The sequence below is a fragment of the Cetorhinus maximus genome, chromosome 2, assembly GCF_964194155.1.
Source record: "Cetorhinus maximus chromosome 2, sCetMax3.hap1.1, whole genome shotgun sequence".
In the NCBI taxonomy this organism is placed as follows: domain Eukaryota; kingdom Metazoa; phylum Chordata; class Chondrichthyes; order Lamniformes; family Cetorhinidae; genus Cetorhinus; species Cetorhinus maximus.
In genome coordinates this window covers 178,235,103-178,253,997 of record NC_135880.1, presented here as the reverse complement: position 1 = coordinate 178,253,997, position 18,895 = coordinate 178,235,103, and the positions used below count along the sequence as shown (strand labels likewise).

At 41.0% G+C, this 18,895-nt stretch overlaps 1 protein-coding gene across 3 annotated transcripts in view; it reads left to right on the top strand.

The window, feature by feature from the left end:
• Positions 1 to 9,934, top strand: part of c2h9orf85 (chromosome 2 C9orf85 homolog) — a 28,643-nt gene extending 18,709 nt beyond the window's left edge. For all 3 annotated transcript variants that reach the window (XM_078529644.1, XM_078529655.1, XM_078529636.1), the window contains 2 exons: positions 3,588 to 3,701; positions 8,378 to 9,934. In XM_078529644.1, the coding sequence (XP_078385770.1) occupies positions 3,588 to 3,701; positions 8,378 to 8,681 (418 nt within the window). In that variant the 3' untranslated portion in view covers positions 8,682 to 9,934. The remainder of the gene's footprint in view (positions 1 to 3,587; positions 3,702 to 8,377) is intronic.
• The last annotated feature ends 8,961 nt before the right edge of the window (positions 9,935 to 18,895 follow it).

The following is an 18,895-nucleotide window of genomic DNA, read 5'->3' as shown; positions in this document are numbered from 1 at the left end:
TCACAAAGATTGACTTGTTAAAAGGATATTGGCAGGTACCGTTGTCAGAGCAAAGGAGATATCAGCTTTTGTAATGCCAAATGGACTATATCAGTTTAAAGTCATGCCATTTGGTCTGAAGAATGCACCTGCGACATTTCAAGGACTGAGAAACAAAGTAATTACAGGTCTAAGTAATTGTGCGGTTTATATTGATGATCTAATTGTTTTCAGTCAGACATGGAGGAGCATTTACAGCATCTGGAAGAATTATTTACTGGACTACAAGAAACTAATTTGGTGATGAACTTGGTTAAAAGTGAATTTGCAAAAACCATATCTAGGCCATACCATTGGACATGGTAAGGTGGCTCCGAGAGAAGTAAAAGTCAAGGCTATCATGGATTTCCCAGTGCCTACAACAAAATTAGAAGTTTTGAGATTTCTGGGCATGAGTGGGTTTTACTGAAAATTTGTACCAAATTTTAGCCAAGTGGTTGCTCCACTGACTGAACTATTAAAAAAGAACAAGTCGTTTCAATGGACACTGGAGTGTCAGAAGTCATTCAATAGTTTGCAAACTGTATTAACTATGACACCAGTGTTGGCAGTACCCAATAATGCCTAGCAATTCAAGTTGGCCGTTGATGCAAGCAATTATAGGCACTGGGGCTACAAGAAGATGACACGAATTAAAAAGCTGATAGTGTATTTTTTCACAAAGCTGGTTGTACAACAGAAAAGATATTCAACGATTGAAAGTTTGGTGTTAGCATTGCAGCGTTTTGAAATTTATGTTGCAAACAATTCATCAGAAACAATTGTTTATACAGACCATAATCCTTTGAAGTTTTTGGACAAATTTTGAGACAAAAGTACAAGGCTTTTCAGATGGAGTCTATTATTACAACCATTTAATTTATGGATTATACAAATTGTTGGAAGAGAAAATCTGTTCATGGATGCGTTATTAAGAGTTTGAAGCTTAAAGGAAAATTGACTTTTTTAAAAACCTAGACACTGAACTGGAGTGATTTCTGTTGGTAATATATGTTAATGCATGCATCTGGTAATGTAATAGTGTGAGATGGGTTATTGAAATGAAGCCATCTTTTAGAATTATGACTGTTCATTTTTCGATAAGCAGGGGGATATCATGAAGCTATTAATGTATGTAATATTGGAAAATATTTTTATTTTAAAATAGAGGTTTAGTCTGTGGGTGTGTCTTAATTGGGTTAAAGCCAGCTAGTCCGGGTGCTTTGTTTTGAGATGTAAGAGAGGTGAAGTGCATTTGCATTTTTTTTTTTGAATAGAGTATTCAAGAAGGCGAGTGAAATCTGGCACCTAACGAGCAGCGACCAAGCAATATGTTTTATTGCTAATAAAATTGGTACTATAAAAGGGGTTTTATTGTTAGAAGAGGCCAGTGATACAATGCGAATTTACATTCAACGTGCTAGGTATAACTTCAGTTTTGTGTGTGCAGGGCAGAGGCAATGTAAGATCAAAGTAGCTATAAGCCTACAACTGTCTCCACAGGAACCAAAGTGAAAGGAACCTCATTTTGAATTTGTACGGTGAAAATGCTTTACCTGGTGTCTGCTGAAAGTCTATGGGTTGCTGTTGCCTTACTGGAGATTAGTCTGGGAATTTGTTAAAAGTTATGATAGTAGTAATTTGTAGCCATGTGTATATGTTTAATGTGTTGTAACTTATTGTTTCATTTAGTTTAACATAAAAACCCCTCAACTCTCGATGGTCTGATTCCTGAATTTAGAGCTGCACCACCAACATACCACTTTTAAAAAAACTGTCATAACCTATATTTTAAGTATCTCTCTCTGGGATTTTTAAATAATTCAACTTTGCTGAAAGGCTGTGCCATAATATAAGTCGGAAGCGTGAAGGAATACTTCCCACTTAGCTGATGAGTGAAGCTCCAACAACACTCCAAGAAGCTCAACACCATCCAGGACAAAGCTGCTGGCTTGATCAGCATCTCCCAAACCTGCAGCCTCTACCCATTTGCACCTGCAAATTCCCCACCATCGCCCACCATCCTGACTCAGAAATATATTGCCGTTCATTCATTGTTCCTGCGTCACAATCCTGGAACTCCCTCCCAACACGTTGGGCATACCTTCTCATGGATTGCAGCAGGTCAAGAAGACTGCTCACCAGCGTTGTCTCGAGGGCAATAAATACTGGACTTGCCAGTGACGTTCGTATCCTGTAAATTAATAAAACTGAATTTAATAAAATTTTAAAGTGAGTGTTTCCAATTCAGAAACAAAGCGCTGTTGCAGGGGTGTGTTTGTACGTGAGAAAGGGATAAAGGGTTATCCTGACAAGGGTGGGAGGAAGCTTCTGTGGAGCATAAACACTGGCATAGACCAGTTCGACCAAATGGCCATAGACTTGATGTAACTCAAAATTTTATATTGCCTCAATGGCGTGATATGATCTGATTAGGTTTTTAATGTATATCCCATTTTCTGTGTTTAAAGCAAATGAGTTCAACCTTGAACTTCCACAAACCATTTCCCCCTTCATGCCCCTACTGTAAGGTTCAACTGGCAAATTCTAGTGTAGAGCATCCTTGTGCATTGACTTTCAGTTATCTAGATGTGATGCCCACATTGTTGATTTATTTGTGACCAAGCTGTCTAATGAATAGGGTTTTTAATGGAATTCTTTTTTTTCTCCGTGCTTAATAGCCAAGCAATTCTGGTTCAGCAATTGCTTAATTTTTTATATTATTTATCAAGAGATGGAAATGAAGTTCCAGTGAAAAAGAAACTGTTAAAAGCATATTGGCTTTGAGTCCCAATCTTTGATTTTTGTATTTTGGGTTTCATAAAGCAGTGCCATCTAAAGTTACATCAGCCTGTTGGGCATAGCAGAGATGAAGGACCTACTGATCTTTGGAGGGATGGAGAACCTCCCAGACACTTTACATTCAACACCACCCCACCAGCTGAGGAGTGCAGTTTTACTGGGTGGTCTTGAGATGCTAACTGCTTATTAGATACTCTTCGCAGAGCTGATCTCAACAAAGAGAGAAGCACACGAGAAAAGAGAGTGCAGCCCCATCTCTGGACGAACTTCATTCATTTCTTGTTTATAGCCTGCCTTACTATTTGACCAGAATTGTTACAAATGGCTATACGTTAGTAACGTTATGTGCTGATCTTATCGAGGTCTAAGATTATGAGCAGGTTATGATGAGGTAAATAGCAATGAATTAGTTCTGCTGGTCAGCGAAACGATAACATGGACTTTTAAGCTTATCACAAATGCTTAATTCCCTTTTGAAAGGATTAATAGAGTTAAGATAATTGCATTGAGAAAGGAATAATAAATTGCATGGGAAGCTAGCAGAATGGAATTAGACCAACTGTCTCAAAACTACTGCAGATTTGATGGTGGAATGGTGCCTCCATGTGCTGCAACATTCTAATAATTCTGAATAGAAATGTGAAATACAAGAACTTGGTTAGTCTTTTAAACTACCGTTTTACATAGGTTGCCAGCTGCGGTGTTAAAAATTTAGCTGTGTGCAACTTCCGTGACTTTTCTTTTCCCCTTTTTTTAACCTTGTTTAGTGTTAAATGCCTTCAGAAGACGGTGAAGGATTCTTACCACGTTATGTGTAAACCATGTGCTTTCAAATTGGAACTTTGTGCCAAATGTGGGAAGAAAGAAGAGATTGCGAACCCGTAAGTAGTTGGTGCAATACTTTTATAACTGGTTAGAAAGCAATGGAATCTTAGAAATCCCAACAAGTAGTTTTCCTACGCAGATGAACTCCTATGATCTGAAGCTTGTGCCTTTTATTCATTTATTTTGTTTCCATAATATGGATAATGCAGGCAAAGCCATGTTTATCACCCATCCCTAGTTGCATTTGACAATCAAATTGCTCATTGCGTAACCAACCACGTAATCTGGCTGGATACATAGAATCACCAGAATGGTTACAGGACAGAAAGAGGTCAGTCGGCCTGTTGTGTATGTGACAGCCCTCTGGGAGCAATTCAGTCTCCACTTCCTCGCATTTTCCCCGTAGCCATGCAAATTATTTTCCCCAAATAATTACCCAATTCCCTTTTGCAGGCCTCAGTTGAGACTGCATCCTCCACATTTGGGCAGTGCATTCCAGATCCTAACCACTCGCTGCATTTTTTTTAAAAAAACTTCTTTTGCCATTCAGTTTAAATCAGTATCCTCTAGTTCTTGGTGCTTTTGCCAATAGGAACATTTTCTCCCTATCTGTCCCAGACCCCTCATGATTTTGATGATGGTTCTTCCTGTACTTGGCTAAATATATTTCATTTAACATCTGAAGCAAAGCTCCTCCCCATTGGCTAATTTAAATTCTATTATCTTGTTGCATCGACAACTTGTGACTGAGGATTGCATACTTTGGCAATGAAAGATAGTTTGGGAATATAGGAGCAGGAGTCAGTCATTCAGCCCCTCCAGTTTTGCACTAATATAGCACCTTTCACAAGCTCAGGACATCTCCAAAATGCTTTGCAGCCAATGACGTGCTTTTTGAAGTGTAGTCACTGTTGTAACATAGGCAACATGGCAGCCAATTCACGCACAGCAAGATCCCACAATCAGCAATATGATAATGGCCAGATCACCTGTATTTTTAAGTGTTGGCTGAGAGATCGATATTGGCCAGGACACCAGAGAGAACTCCCCTGCTATTTTTTTTTTTAAATAGTACAGTGGGATCTTTTACATCTACCTGAGAGGGCAGACGGGGCCTCCGCTTAAGATGTCATCTCTGACCGTGCAGCACTCCCTCAGTTCTGCATTGGAAGAGTCAGCATGGATTTTTGTACTCTAGTCTCTGGAGTGGAACTTGAACCCACAACCTTCTGACTCAGGTGAAATAATGACATTCTAATCTACAATTAGATAATGCCTGATCAGTATTTTAGCTCCATCTATCTGCCTTGGTTCCGTAACCCTTAATATCCTTTACCTAAGAAAAAAGATCTATTCACTTCCGTTTTGACTTATTTTCAGTTGGCCCCCAATCCTGTTTTCAGGAGAGCTATTTTATAACTATATAAAATGAAATACAGGAAACCCCATGCCCTGTTGCACAAAAAGATTATTATTCAAATGTTGAACCACCTTAGGGACAGCTGCATTGAGATGAAGAGCAGGATTACTGTGTGCTATATTATTCACTACAGCCAGGTGGCACTGTAACCATCCTTATGTCTTTCCAAGTGCCAGTGTTTCTTTTCAGATTTATGTATTTTTCTGCTGTTTATGCTTTTCCTTTTAAACGGGAACATTTACTTCAGGATCTTCACTAATGCACTGTGTTCCAGTACTACAGTGCTTGCTGCTAGTTCATCTGATAACCAGTAGGTTAGCTTTATTGAATCAGCCATGGGCAGAGAGTACATTATTGATGGTGATCGTCTTCATAAATAGAGAGTGAAGCCACAAGTTGCACAGTCGCCATTACAACAAAACAATGCTTCGGAAAATTTTGATGCACTTTAGAGTTAAGAGTGGCAAATAAAATTACAAAGACTGTTCTTGTAATGGGTTCCTGCACCAGAGTACATCTATTACCAAAACTGAATAATTGATGTTTCTTAAAGTAACCCATGGTCATCAACCAAAAAAACCCTTTTTTAAAAGGGATACAACTTTAAAGGATATAACTTTTTTTCCCCCTAATATTACTGTGGGAAACTGAAGCAGGCTTGTTTGTGTGTGTGTGTGTGTGTGTGTGTGTGTGTGTGAGAGAGACTAATTAAATTAAACTAAAGACTGCAATGTTTGAATCATTAAAAGGGTTAAGTGTAAAACAGGCATTTTGAAATAGAGATGGTTGAGCTAGGATGAAGCCTCAGCAGATAGCATGAATGGAATTTGCACTTTGTTGAGGTTGTTTGATTTTCCAAGGGACATAATAAGATGTTTTACAACTGGCAAGATAAATAAGGCGAAGTTATTAAGTTTATTTGTCCCGAAAGTGCTGGCCATAAGGACAACATGAAAGATTTTTATATTCTGAGAAAGGTAACTTCAAAAGCAAGAATGAAACCATGGGATTTACAAATCAAAAGGGAGAAAATATATTTAAAGGAAAATGGAAAGCTGCAGGGTGAGTGGCCCTGTGAGATTTGAAAGGTGAAGTGTGTGAAATAGACCTGTGAAAAAGCAGCCTCTAGCCACCCCAGAGAAGTGATGGTTTGGTCCAGAGTGCAAGGTTTTGTTAAAAGCATTGGAGTTCCATTGTCAAGTGAGAGGGAGAGAGAAGCTGTGAAATACCTCCCTTATAGTAACAGTGGGTGCTTGTGGTAATATTGCTGGATATTTTATAGGTTAAGAATCTATTCGGATTGTTGCCTGAAAGGAGTGTGTAGTTGGGAGTCTAGTTGAGTAGAAATCTTTTGGGAACTGTTATAAGACTAAGTTTAACTACTCTTGTGTGTTTAATTTTTTTTCTTTTGTAATAAATGTTTTAATCTAATCTTTAAAATCTCCAAAGATGACAGTGTTATATACCACCTTGTAATAAATACAAATTGCAAAATTGTTGTGATAGCCTGACTTTCCCTTTGGGATTTCGTCAGCCTGGCAATTGCCATCTGCCATATCATAAGACAGTTGATAACATAATCATTAAAAGCAAACATAGAAACTTAATGTTATTACCAGCAATAAAAGCAGAAAATGCTTGAAATACTCAGCAGGTCTGGCAGCATCTGTGGAGAGGAAAACAGAGTTAACAGGCCTGCTCTTTTAACTCTAGTTTTGTGTAAGTCAAATGTTTTCAGGTCGGTGACCTGTCACTGTTTATTCCCAGTGTTGACTACACACTCCAGTTACACTTGCTGTCTTCCACGTGGATATGCAGGCACTCTGCATTCTCCCACCACCACCCCATTCTCCAGGGCATCCAGACAAAGACAAGAACCTTAGCCAGAGCGAAGACTCCAACCCCCCCCACAGGGATCAAGTCCCACTTGGAGGTCTAGGTGGCCATCTTCCCCAGGAACAGATACAGGTGGGGAGATCCTCTGACTGTCCAATCCCTGCCATTGCACTGGGAGTTCAAAGATCAGGAGCATGGGACTGAAGTGCAGGCAGAAGTTGAGGAGCAACTCGTCCAAATAGTGGAGGAGGAGGCTGCAACCACTCCCATTGAACAAAACTATAGGACAGAGTCTCATACAGGGCTTTTCCCTATTACTAGGTTTTATTGAACTCCCAATATGAAGTGTTTGAGTTCTTCCTGTCAGTTACACACAAATTATATTCCTCCTCATTCAATCAAAGTTCACATTCTGATATCAGCACAATTTGGGAAAGGGTGAGAAAGTCACCTCAGGACAACTTTTTGTAGATCGATTCTGTAAAAAGTTGTGTACAGGCTTGCAGCTGATATTTTTCCCTCATTTCAGTAGCGATGGGTTGGGGAGCAATTTTAAACTCTATCCCCTCCCTCATCGGGACAGTGACTGCATTGGGTACAATGCTGGTTTTACACTTTGCCCTGATAATTACTCCCCACTGAAGTATATGGCAGACATCATCAGACTGGTATAAAACCAGCATTGTTTATGATCCTATGTTACTCAACATGAAGAGTTAGGTTAAAATTCCACCTCTTGCTACTTCAATATAAAAAAAGTTCAATTTTCTGTTAATTACGTTTTTTTTAAACCTGCTTTACAATCCTCTAATGTTGTGAAGTTGCTTTGTGTGCGAGACAATTTTGCACAGGCTTTACCAAGTGTTTGTCAGGGAAAGTTTCCAACCATGTTGGGCAGATTTCGCCAGCAGTTCCTATATTGACTGGAGGTTTCAGGCATTGTTAAGCTCCCTGGCATTTTTTTTAAAAAATAAAATGTATTGCATGTCATGGTCTCCCACCCCTGCAGTAATGCCACATTTCTTTGCTATCTTCTGACGTTCCATCACCCAATTTCCTGTGCGTAAAACATTTTTAGAAACTGTGCAAAAGAGCTCGATGGACCTGACCCATTCAGTGGAAGGCAGTCTGCTTTGGTGGCGAATGTTGATTTTTATATAGACCTGCCACACCCACCCCTACACAGGTGGATGTAAAAGATCCTCTGACACACCTTTGCTAAACTGGCCAATGTTTATCCCTCGACCAACATCGGGTGATCCGGTCATTATCACATTACTGTTTGTGGGAGCTTGCTGGGCACAATTTGCTGCCCTGTTTCCTACGTTGCACCAATGACCACACTTCATTGTTCGGAAAGCACTTCACTGCCAATCTGAAGCCATGAAAGGCGCTATGTGAATGTAATTTCTATTTCCTTTTTTACACTTGGCAAATAAGGAAGTGGGTATAATTTTTTATCTCCCCAATCTCCAGGCTGTCTTCTGCAGAAGACCAACGAGAAAATGGTGATGCTGAAATAAATCCAGGCAGAAGAAGCAGAATAAGGAGCGGAAAAGGGGATGATGATGATGATGGCAACAACAGTATTGATGACTCTGATTTTGATAGTGATGAGGGCAGTGATGAAAAAGATCAAGACCATTCTGTTCGGTCCCCTTTAACCCGTCTGCCCACTCCACATACGGATACAACATCGCAGAAAGAGAAAGCAACCAATACTGAAGAGATTGAGGCACATGGAGTGCCTGATATTTCTACCTTGACTCTAGATGTGTGATAGATCTTTATCATTGCTGTATGATGTTACATTACAATAATGTTTCTGTACTTTCGCAGATTAAGGGTAGCTAAACAAAAAATGTTTAATTCTAATTCTTTCATGGGATATGGGGACCACTTGCAAGGCTGGCATTTGTTGCCCATCTTTGTTGCCCTTAAAGTGGCTTACACAAAATTGAGGTTAGATTTAAATATATTTAGTGTTAATGAACAGTCCTCGACCTCAAATGTTGACTTGTCCTCCAGTCTCTTTTTTTCTTTCTTTTCATGCACGCTCACCCTGTGCTTCCTCCCCGCCCCCCTCCCTCGCACACGCTCCCTCCCATTTTCTATTTCAATTTCAGTCTTCCAGTATCTGTTATATTTTGTAACTGTTTGTGTTTTAATTCACTGCTGCTTTTCTTCCAGGAATGCCTGACTATGAAGGATTTCTGCTGCTTCCGCAGGATTTTGGTTCATCTTGCCAGTTTTAATGAAAGGCCATTTGTCTCTTTTACAGGGATTCCCTGACCTACACAGTATTTCCAGTAACCTAGCATTAGGGAGAGGGCAGTCGCGTGGTGGTAATCTTACTGAACTAGTAATGCAGAGGCCCAACTAATGACCTGGGTTCATATTGTGCCATGGCAGTGGTGCCATTTAAATTCAGTTAATAAATCTGGGATATAAAGCTAGTCTCAGAAATGGTTACCATAACCACCATCAACAACTGTTGTAAAAACCCATCTCGTTCACTAATGCCCATTACGCAAGGAAATCTGCCGTCCTTGCCCAGTATGGCCTACAGGTGACTCCAGACCCACATTAACATGGTTAACTCCTAACTGCCCTCTACAATAGCTCAGCAAGACATTCAGTTCAAGGGCAATTGGGGATAGGAAACAAATGCTGGCCATACCAGCATTGCCCGCATCGCATTGAAAAAAATATATAAAGGAAAAGAAACTGCAGACTGGAGGGAGGATTTTAGATTCCTGGGATCATGGGACCAGTGCTGTGGGAGGTGGAACCTGTTATTGCAGGGAAGTTTACTTGTGCTGCTGGGGTGGGTGGGTGTTTAAATAAATTTGGCACGGGGATGAGCACCAGGATGTAGCATTAAAGAGGAGAAACAAGGTGTGCAAGGAGAAATCAATAGCACAAAGACAGAAACAGGGCATTAGGTGGGCTAGATTAAGGGAGAATACAAGGATATCTAAGACATGTTTTCAGTGTAATAATGTCAATACATAAAGCATGGTAAATACTGTACATTGTGCTGTTTTTTCCATACCAAAAATCATGCTTTCACATAAACTTGGTGTATAAGTTGTGCCCCCCTGCCCCCCCCCCACACTTTTAAGCTACAAAATGCTGTACACTCACTAGTAGTCAGCCTCAATTTTTCACCCCAGAAATGCAAACATACGAAATAGGAGCAGAAGTAGGCCATTCAACCCCCTCGAGCCTGCTCTGTCATTCAATAAGATCATGGCTGATCTGTTTGTGTTTCAAGTTCTACATTCCCATCTACCCCCTGATTCCCGTGCCTATAAGAATCTATCTACCTCTGCCTTAAAAATGTTCAGTGACCCCTGCTTCCACTGCCTCCTGAGGCAAGAGTTCCAAAGTTGCACAATCCTCTGAAGGGGAAAAAAAATGTTTCCTCATCTCTGTTCTCTAAGGGCAACCCCTAATCTTAAAACAGTGCCCCCTAGTTCTGGATTCACCCACAAGAGGAAACACCCTTTACACGTTCACCTTGTCAAGACCATTCAGGATCTTGTATACTTCAATCAAATCACCCCTCACTCTTCTAAACTCTAGTGGAAACAAACCCAGTCTGTGCAACTTACCCTCATAAGACAATCCACTCATTCCGGGTATCACTCTAGTAAACCTCCTCTGAACCACTTCCAATGCATTTGCATCCTTCCTTAAACAAGGAGACCAAAACTGCACACAATATTTGAGATGTGGTTTTATTAACCTTATACTGCAAGTTGGAGCATGGGATCATGCAGGCTATATTGCAAAAAAGATGCACGGGAGTTTTAAGACACGCCCACACAGAGCTGATTGCATGGCATAGCGAGTGATGAGCAGAAATGGGTCCTCCAGCAAAAAGAATGAAATATGAACCGTTATCAAACTCAGAAGTGTAAAATTCACTAACTCATTAAGTAACCATGCTTCAGTGAGGGAATTCAGTGTTAGTGAAAAACTGGTGTGAGAATAAAAGAAGAAGGAATCCACCCTGAAGATTGCCAAGACCAAGTGACCCACGAGAACAGGGACCAGCCACTGATCTGATCTTAAGCACGTATCGGAATGGGTCCTCGAAAATCGTCAAAATGGTTACATTGTCACCAGAAATGCAGTGCATATATGTTATAGAATTGATCTTCAGCCAACTTTCTTAGTGGAAACATTTAACTTTATTTACAAGACAGCAGCAGCAACTACATGTGTGCATCAAACTCCATAACTAAGAAGAACTCCCTCTTGTGGAGGTTCCCCGTGCTGTTAACACATTGGTTCACGTTGATCACATGACCTTACAACACAGGAGTATTCTTAAAGTTACAGTCCTACATTTCCCAAAACTATAATTACAATAGCATATGTGCATTTAACTGGGTCAAATCAAACACTGGGTCCCCAAAGATTTCAGACTAACAGTTAGTTGGTGTAGCTGCTTAGAATGAAACAGTCTAGTGTTGCGGCAGAAGACCAAGATCGCTCAGAGACTACCAAGAGACCTTGACGCTAAAATTATAAGTCTCCAGCAGTTCATCAGACAGCAGCAAAAAGCCAGTACCCACTATGTTACATCAGCAACATGGATGACAGGCCCATGAATTCTGATGTGCCCAGCAGCCAAACTGTAGAATGGAAATGTTTGAAAACCGTTCCAGTGAAAACAATAGGACTTGAGAGGAGATGAGATTCATAGTGGTACTAGCTAACATGGCCCTTGGAACAAAATTAAAGCCTATGGTAATTTTCAAATGTAAAACCATGCCGAAAATCAAGTTCCCTGTAGGAGTTACGTGTATGTACATGACAATGTTAGGATGGCGTGAAGTTGTGAATCAATAATGTATGAAATAGGTGTCGAGATGACCTATGCAAAGAATGCACTGTGGGATATGATCAGACCCCATATAACCAATGGGATCAAGAAGTGCCTTGCAAAGAAATAACACCCATATTGCAGTGAAAGGAAGAGGGTCTATTGCCTGTAGTTCAATCTTTGGGTGTGTGCCCCAACAAGCCATTGAAGGATCATGTTCACGCTGGATGGAATAGGTGTATCGTCGACAGAGAAAAAATCTTCGCAATGAGTAGAAATATGTGCACTGCCCCATTTGACATTGTGTGGTCTTGTCATGGGGTACTGTTATGACACAGCAGTTGGTAAAGGCTAAATTGTTTAAATCCCAGAGGGAAACTTGAAACAACTGTCATAACCTATATTTTTAATTGGTATGTTTGAGATGCAGCTGTGAATTCAGGAATAAGACCATTGAGCCTCGAGGTTTTTTATATAAAACTAAATGAAACATTTATTAATTTACAACAAATTAAACACATACACATGTCTACAGATTACTACCATAATAACTTTTAAACAAATCCCCAAATTAATCACTCCCAGGTAAATCTTCACCAAGGCAACAGTAACCCATAGGCTTTAAGCAAACACCAGGCAAAGCTCATTTGTCCTTGCGAATTCAAAATGAGGTTCCTTGCAATTTTGTTCCTTTACAGATGCATTTGGAGGCTTACAGGCTGGTTGGATCTTAAATGCCTCTACCTTACACACAATCTCCTTTCCCCCTTTATGCCTAGCTTCCCCTTTGAATGTAAATTTTCTATGGTATCACTAGGCTTTTAACTTCACATTCTCTAACAATAACATTTTCATCCCACTAATTTTATTAGTAATGTAAACACATTGCTTGGCATTTCCCAGCTAGGTGCAAGATTTTACTCCCACTCTTGAATACTTTATTCAATAAATGCAAATATACACTTTACCTTCTATCCTCTTCACTGTTTACCCAATTAACATCTCAAACTACTATATATCAAAGCACCCAGACAAGCTGGCTTTAATCCAATTAATACACACACAGTTAAATACATTGAGACAGACTCCACTACAACTCCATTTTAGAAGTAATTTCCAATAACATTATAGACATTAATAGCATCTGTCATGAAGAGATATTCACGCACAAACTGTCATATTATTCAAAAATATCAAATTCAATGGATGGAGAGGAAGATGATTTGTTGTGGAGAGTTGATTCTGAAAACGAAAATGCCAAATCTGACCCAGAGTGGGATGCTTATGATGATGCTAGCAAGTAGCAAGTAATATAAAAACTGACAGTAAGAGCTTCTTTAAATATATAAATGGGAAGAAAGAGACCAAAGTGAACATAGGCCCCTTAAAGAATGAGGCTGGGGAAATAATAATGGGGAACCAGGAAATGGCAGAGAAGTTGAATAAATACTTTGCATCAGTCTTCACTGTAGAAGATACTAATAGCATTCCAAAAATACTAAATAACCAAATAGCACAAGGAGGGGAGGAAATAAATACAATAACTATCACTAGAGAAAAAGTACGAGGGAAAGTAAGGGGACTAAAGGCCAATAATCCCCCTAGGCCTGATGGGTTGCATCCTATGATATTAAAGGAAGTAGCTACAGAGATAGTGGGTGCACTGGTAATAATCTTCCAAGAATCCTTACATTCTGGAAAAGTTCCAGAGGATTGGAAAACTGCCAATGTAACGCCCTTATTCAAAAAGGGAGGGAAACAAAAAACAGGTCATTATAGGCCAGTTAGCTTAACATCTATTATTGGGAAAATGTTAGAGTCTATTATAAAGGATGTAAAATCAGAGCATTTAGAAATGCATAATATAATCAAAGCAGAATCAGCATGGCTTCATGAAGGGGAAATCATGTCTGACAAATTTATTAGAATTCTTTGAGGAGGTAACTAGCAGGATAGATAAAGTGGAACCAATAGATGTAAAATATTTGGATTTCCAAAAGGCGTTCGATAAGGTTCCGAACGTAAGGCTACATAATAAGATAAGATCCCATGGTGTTTGGGGTAGTATATTCACATGGATAGAGGATTGGCTAACTAATAAGAGACAGAGAGTTGAGATAAGAGGGGCATTTTCAGGATGGCAATCTGTAACAAGTGGAGTGCCACAGGGATCAGTGTTGGGGCCACAATTATTTACAATATAAATGACTTGGATGAGGGAAATGAATGTACTATCGCCAAGTTTGCGGATGACACAAAATATTTGGGAAGGCAAGTGGCGAGGATGACACAAAGAGTCTACAGAGGGATATAGACAGGTTAAGTGAATGGGCAAAAACTTGGCAGATGGAATATAATGTGGGAAAATGTGAGGTTATGCACTTTGGCAGGAAGAATAGAAGAGCTGAATATCAATTAAATGGAGAAAGACTGAAGAAAGCTGCAGCACTGAGGGATTTGGAGGTCTTCATGCATGAATCCCAAAAAACTAGCATACAAGTTCAGCAGGTAATAGGGAAGGCAAATGGAATGTTGGCCTTTATTTCAAAGGAATGGAGTATAAAAATAGGGAAGTCTTGCTAAAACTATACAAGGCACTAGCCAGACCACACCTAGAATACTGTGAACAGTTTTGGTCCCCTTACCTAAGGAAAGATATACTGGCATTGGAGGCAGTCCAGAGAAGGTTCATTAGGTTAATCCTGGGTATGGAGGGATTTTCTTATGAGGAGAGGTTGAGTAGGTTGGGCCTGTACTCACTGGAGTTTAGAAGAGTAAGCGGTGACCTTATTGAAACATATAAGATTCCTAAGGGGCTTGACAGGGTAGATGCTTAGAGGTTGTTTCCTCTTGTGGGAGAGTCTAGGACCATCTCAGAGGGGACAATCTCAGAGTAAGAGGTCACCCGTTTAAGACAGATGAGGAGGAATTTCTCCTCTCAGGGGGTAGTGAATCTTGTGGAATTCTTTACCGCAGCGATCTGTAGAGGTTGGGTCTTAAGTATATTCAAGGCTGAGATTGACAGATTTTTAATCAGTAAGGGAATCAGGGGTTATGGGGAAAAGGCAGGAAAGTGGGGTTAAGGATTATCAGATCAGTCATGATCTCATTGAATGGTGAAGCAGACTTGATGGGCCAAATGGCCTACTTCTGCTCTGACATCTCATGGTCTTATGCCATAGCCAAAGTGACTCAAAATTAATTTAATGAACTCTCTGTTGGATGCCAAAGAGAATGAACTGGATGCTGTTAAAACACTTTGATTGTGATTAAAGGTATCTTTGTACAATTAATTTATTCAAAGAATCGTGCCACATTATCTTAATATGAGTTACGAGTGTAATGATTTACATTTCAAAATGGTGACCGCCTACATCAACACTGGCTGTTTACATGTTATACTCACTGTATGAGTCGACTCCTGTTTTTGGAAGGATTTTTGGAGGCTTCAAAGGTTGGCTTATACACCACGATCTGCAGTAAAAACAAAAAGCTAAAAGCTACTGCGGATGCTGGAAATCCAAAACAAAAACAGAATTACCTGGAAAAACTCAGCAGGTCTGGCAGCATCGGCGGAGAAGAAATCAGTTAACGTTTCGAGCCTTCATGGCCCTTCATGGCCGTTCTGCCGAAGGGCCATGAAGGCTCGAAACGTTAACTGATTTCTTCTCCGCCGATGCTGCCAGACCTGCTGAGTTTTTCCAGGTAATTCACGATCTGCAGTAAGGTTGATGAGACATAGGCACAAGCAGTCACATGGAAATATGATGTCATGGTGTTAATGGAGACCTGACTCAAAAAAAGGACACACACATATGCACAGTCATCAATTTCTCTCTCCCTCTCACACACACACACACATATACGCACACAATCCCCATCACACAGTCACCCATCTCTCTCTCTCTCACACATACACACACACACACACACACGCAATCACCTATCTTGCACACACAGCCCCTCGGGAGAATTTTCTCCCCATCGGGGAGGTTGTGTGAGAGCGGGCATGGGCGTGCACGTAGCCGATCGCCACCCGCAATCGGCTGGGCACCGCCATTTTACATGGGTTGGCGAATTAAGATACGCCCAGCATGATGTGCATCCGGAAGCACTGAGCGCTCCCTTTGCGGGCGGTGGGGGGGCGGGGGGGGGGGGGGGGGGGGGGGGGGGCGGCGGGTTTGCCTGAGTCGGTCGGGGCCTTAGGGAGATTAGTTTAAGTTTTAAAAAATTTAATAAAGGGAAAAAAACTTTTTAGGGCATGTCCCCTCATGTAAAACTGTCACATGAGCTGGGACAGGTCTATGAATTTTATGTAAAATTTTTTCAAACCTTTAAAAACCTTAATGATACCTCATACCGCCCATGGATGAGGTTCCATGAAAAATGCGAAGGCCACCTAGGCTCTTCGTCTACCTGCCAACCTTCAGGTTGGCCGGGCAGCTCAGTTTATTGTTTTAATTAATAGTTAACTGGCCTTAATAGGCCTTTGACAGTTCGGCGGGCGCACAGCCGAGTCGGGGGCATGCCCGCCGAACTGCAAATCTAAATGACGTGCGGCGATGTCGGGATGCACGTCCATCGTCACCCGATGTCATTTTATGCCTTGGCGAGCAGGCCCTGCCCCCGCTTACTAAACCGAAGATTCTGCCCCCTATCACACAATCAACCATCTCACACACACACACACACACACACAGACACAGTCTCCATCACACATTCACCCCAGAGTTCAGAAAAGAGAACTGCAGAGATAGCGGATGCATTGGTTACGATTTTTCAAAATTCCCTAGGTTCTAGAACAGCCTCAGTAAACTGGAAGTTATCAAATGTAATTCCACTATTCAAGAAAGGAGAGAGGGAGAAAATAAGGAACTACAGGACAGTTAGCCTGACATCAGTGTGGAGAAAGTGCTGGAATCTATTATTAAGGAACTGGTATTAGGACACTTAGACTTGAGGTCCATGTCCAGACATTTCCAAAATGGAGAAGGCACATAGGATGAGGCAGAGTCAATGCAAAGCGAGGGAGGAGAGCAGGGATGGGCTGGAATGATTTTCCTAATCGCCATCTCACTGAGTGACAGCAAGCTTTAAGAAAGACAGCTGCAGTGACAGGCCTCTGCCTGCCCAAGCTCACTTGTTCCCATTATTTACCATTCTCATGTACATCTGGAGCTGCTGGGCCCTTCTGCTGTGCGTTCACCTCCTCTGAGCTGACACACCATACACACTTTGGGGGCTCGGCACAGAAAATTGCAGCCTAATTATCTCATCATATCCCTTACTAGGAGCATAGGATTTAGGAGCAGGAGTAGGCCATTCAGCCCTTCGATCATGCTCTGCCATTCGATAAGGTCATGGCTGATCTGGTTGTAGTCTCAGCTCCACTTTCCTGTCTGCACCCCATAACCCTTGACTCCCTTGTCTATCAAAAATCTATCTAACTCAGCCTTGAATAAATCCAATGACCCCGCCTCTGCTGCTTTCTGGGCAAGAAAATTCCACAGGTTACCAACCCTCCGAGAGAAAAAAATTCCTCCCTCTTAAAAGGGAGATGGACCTCTTATTCTCCAAGGGGAAACATCCTTCCAGTACCCACCCTATCCAGATCTTGTATGTTTCAATACGATCATCTCTAATTCTTCTAAACTCCAATAGATAAAGGCCCAACCTGTTCAACTTTTCTTCATAAGAATAGCCGTTCATCACAGGTATGAGTTAAGTGAACCTTCTCTGAACAGCTTCTAATGCAATTATATCCTTTTTCAAATAAGGAGATCAAAACCGTATGTAGTACTCCAGATGCGGTCACAACAATGCCCAGTACAGCTGCGGTAAAAATTTCCTACTTTTATATTCCATTCTCCTTGGCAATAAACACCAACGCTCCATTTGCTTTTGGAATCACTTGCTGTACTTACATACTAACAATCAATGAGCTCTTCAGGACACTAGGATTGTTGCTCACTGTGAAACGTCCTCCTCCTTCTCCTCTTCAATGGTAGTCCCTCGGGACTGAGGATGACTTGCTTCCATTCCGACTCAATGGGTTCTGAGATGGTCGATAAGTTCAATGTGTGATCTGCTGATTCTGCCACATGTGGGACAGGTGGCGCTTGAATGGTTCCCCCTCCAATACCTCAACTTGACTTCAGCAGTTCCCAATAAAGTTGCACAACGTGTTTGGTGCCTTACCAAAAGTGCCTTCTCCATTTTGGAAATGTCACACCACTATCATCGGTGATTTCGTTGCAGATTGAGAGTTTCTGTAATAAAGCTGTGACACCAGTTCTTCAAGTTAAATTTGAGTAATTTCACAAACATGAGCATTACATAACCATGGTGTGTCCATTTATCCTAATTTCGTAGCAAGCAAAATATCACAACAACCTGGATAGCTTTAATTATTTCACTTATTTGTTTGGTTTATAATTCACAGCCATAACCTGGTTGAGAAAAAGATACATAAAATAGCTTTCCACAGGGCCCTGCAGCAATAGGAATTTGGACTAAATGTAAGGATAGAGTGAGTCTGCAACTCACTGCCTGAAAGGGTAGTAGAGACAGGAATCTTAATTCTTAATTAAGAATCTTAATTCTTAATTAGCACTTTTCTTAGATAATATCACCACCTTCAAGACCTCTTTGATCCTTTTGTCTGTGACATCTTTTGATTATCTGCTCCTATCACTGCTTGCTTATCCCTACAACGACCCCACCCTCAACTTCTCTCTCCCCCCGCCCCCTACCTTAGACCAGCTTATATTTCACCTCTCTTCTAACTATACTTCAGTTCTGCCGAAGGGTCGTGAGGACTCGAAACGTCAACTGTTTTCTTCTCCACCGATGCTGCCAGACCTGCTGAGTTTTTCCAGGTAATTCTGTTTTTGTTACAGGAATCCTCAACTCGTTTAAAAGGTGCCTGGATATGCACCTCAAGTGCCGTAACCTGCAGGGCTACGGACCAAATGCTGGAAAGTGGGATTGTGCTGGGTGGCTTGTTTTACGTCCGGTACAGGCACAATGGGCCAAATGGCCTCTTTCTGTGATTCTATTATTCTATGAAAAAACATTCCAAGTCAATTCAGCCATTTGAAAATGCAGCGAGCACTGACAGCTGCAAGTGGCAGAATAAATAATATCTGGAAACATTC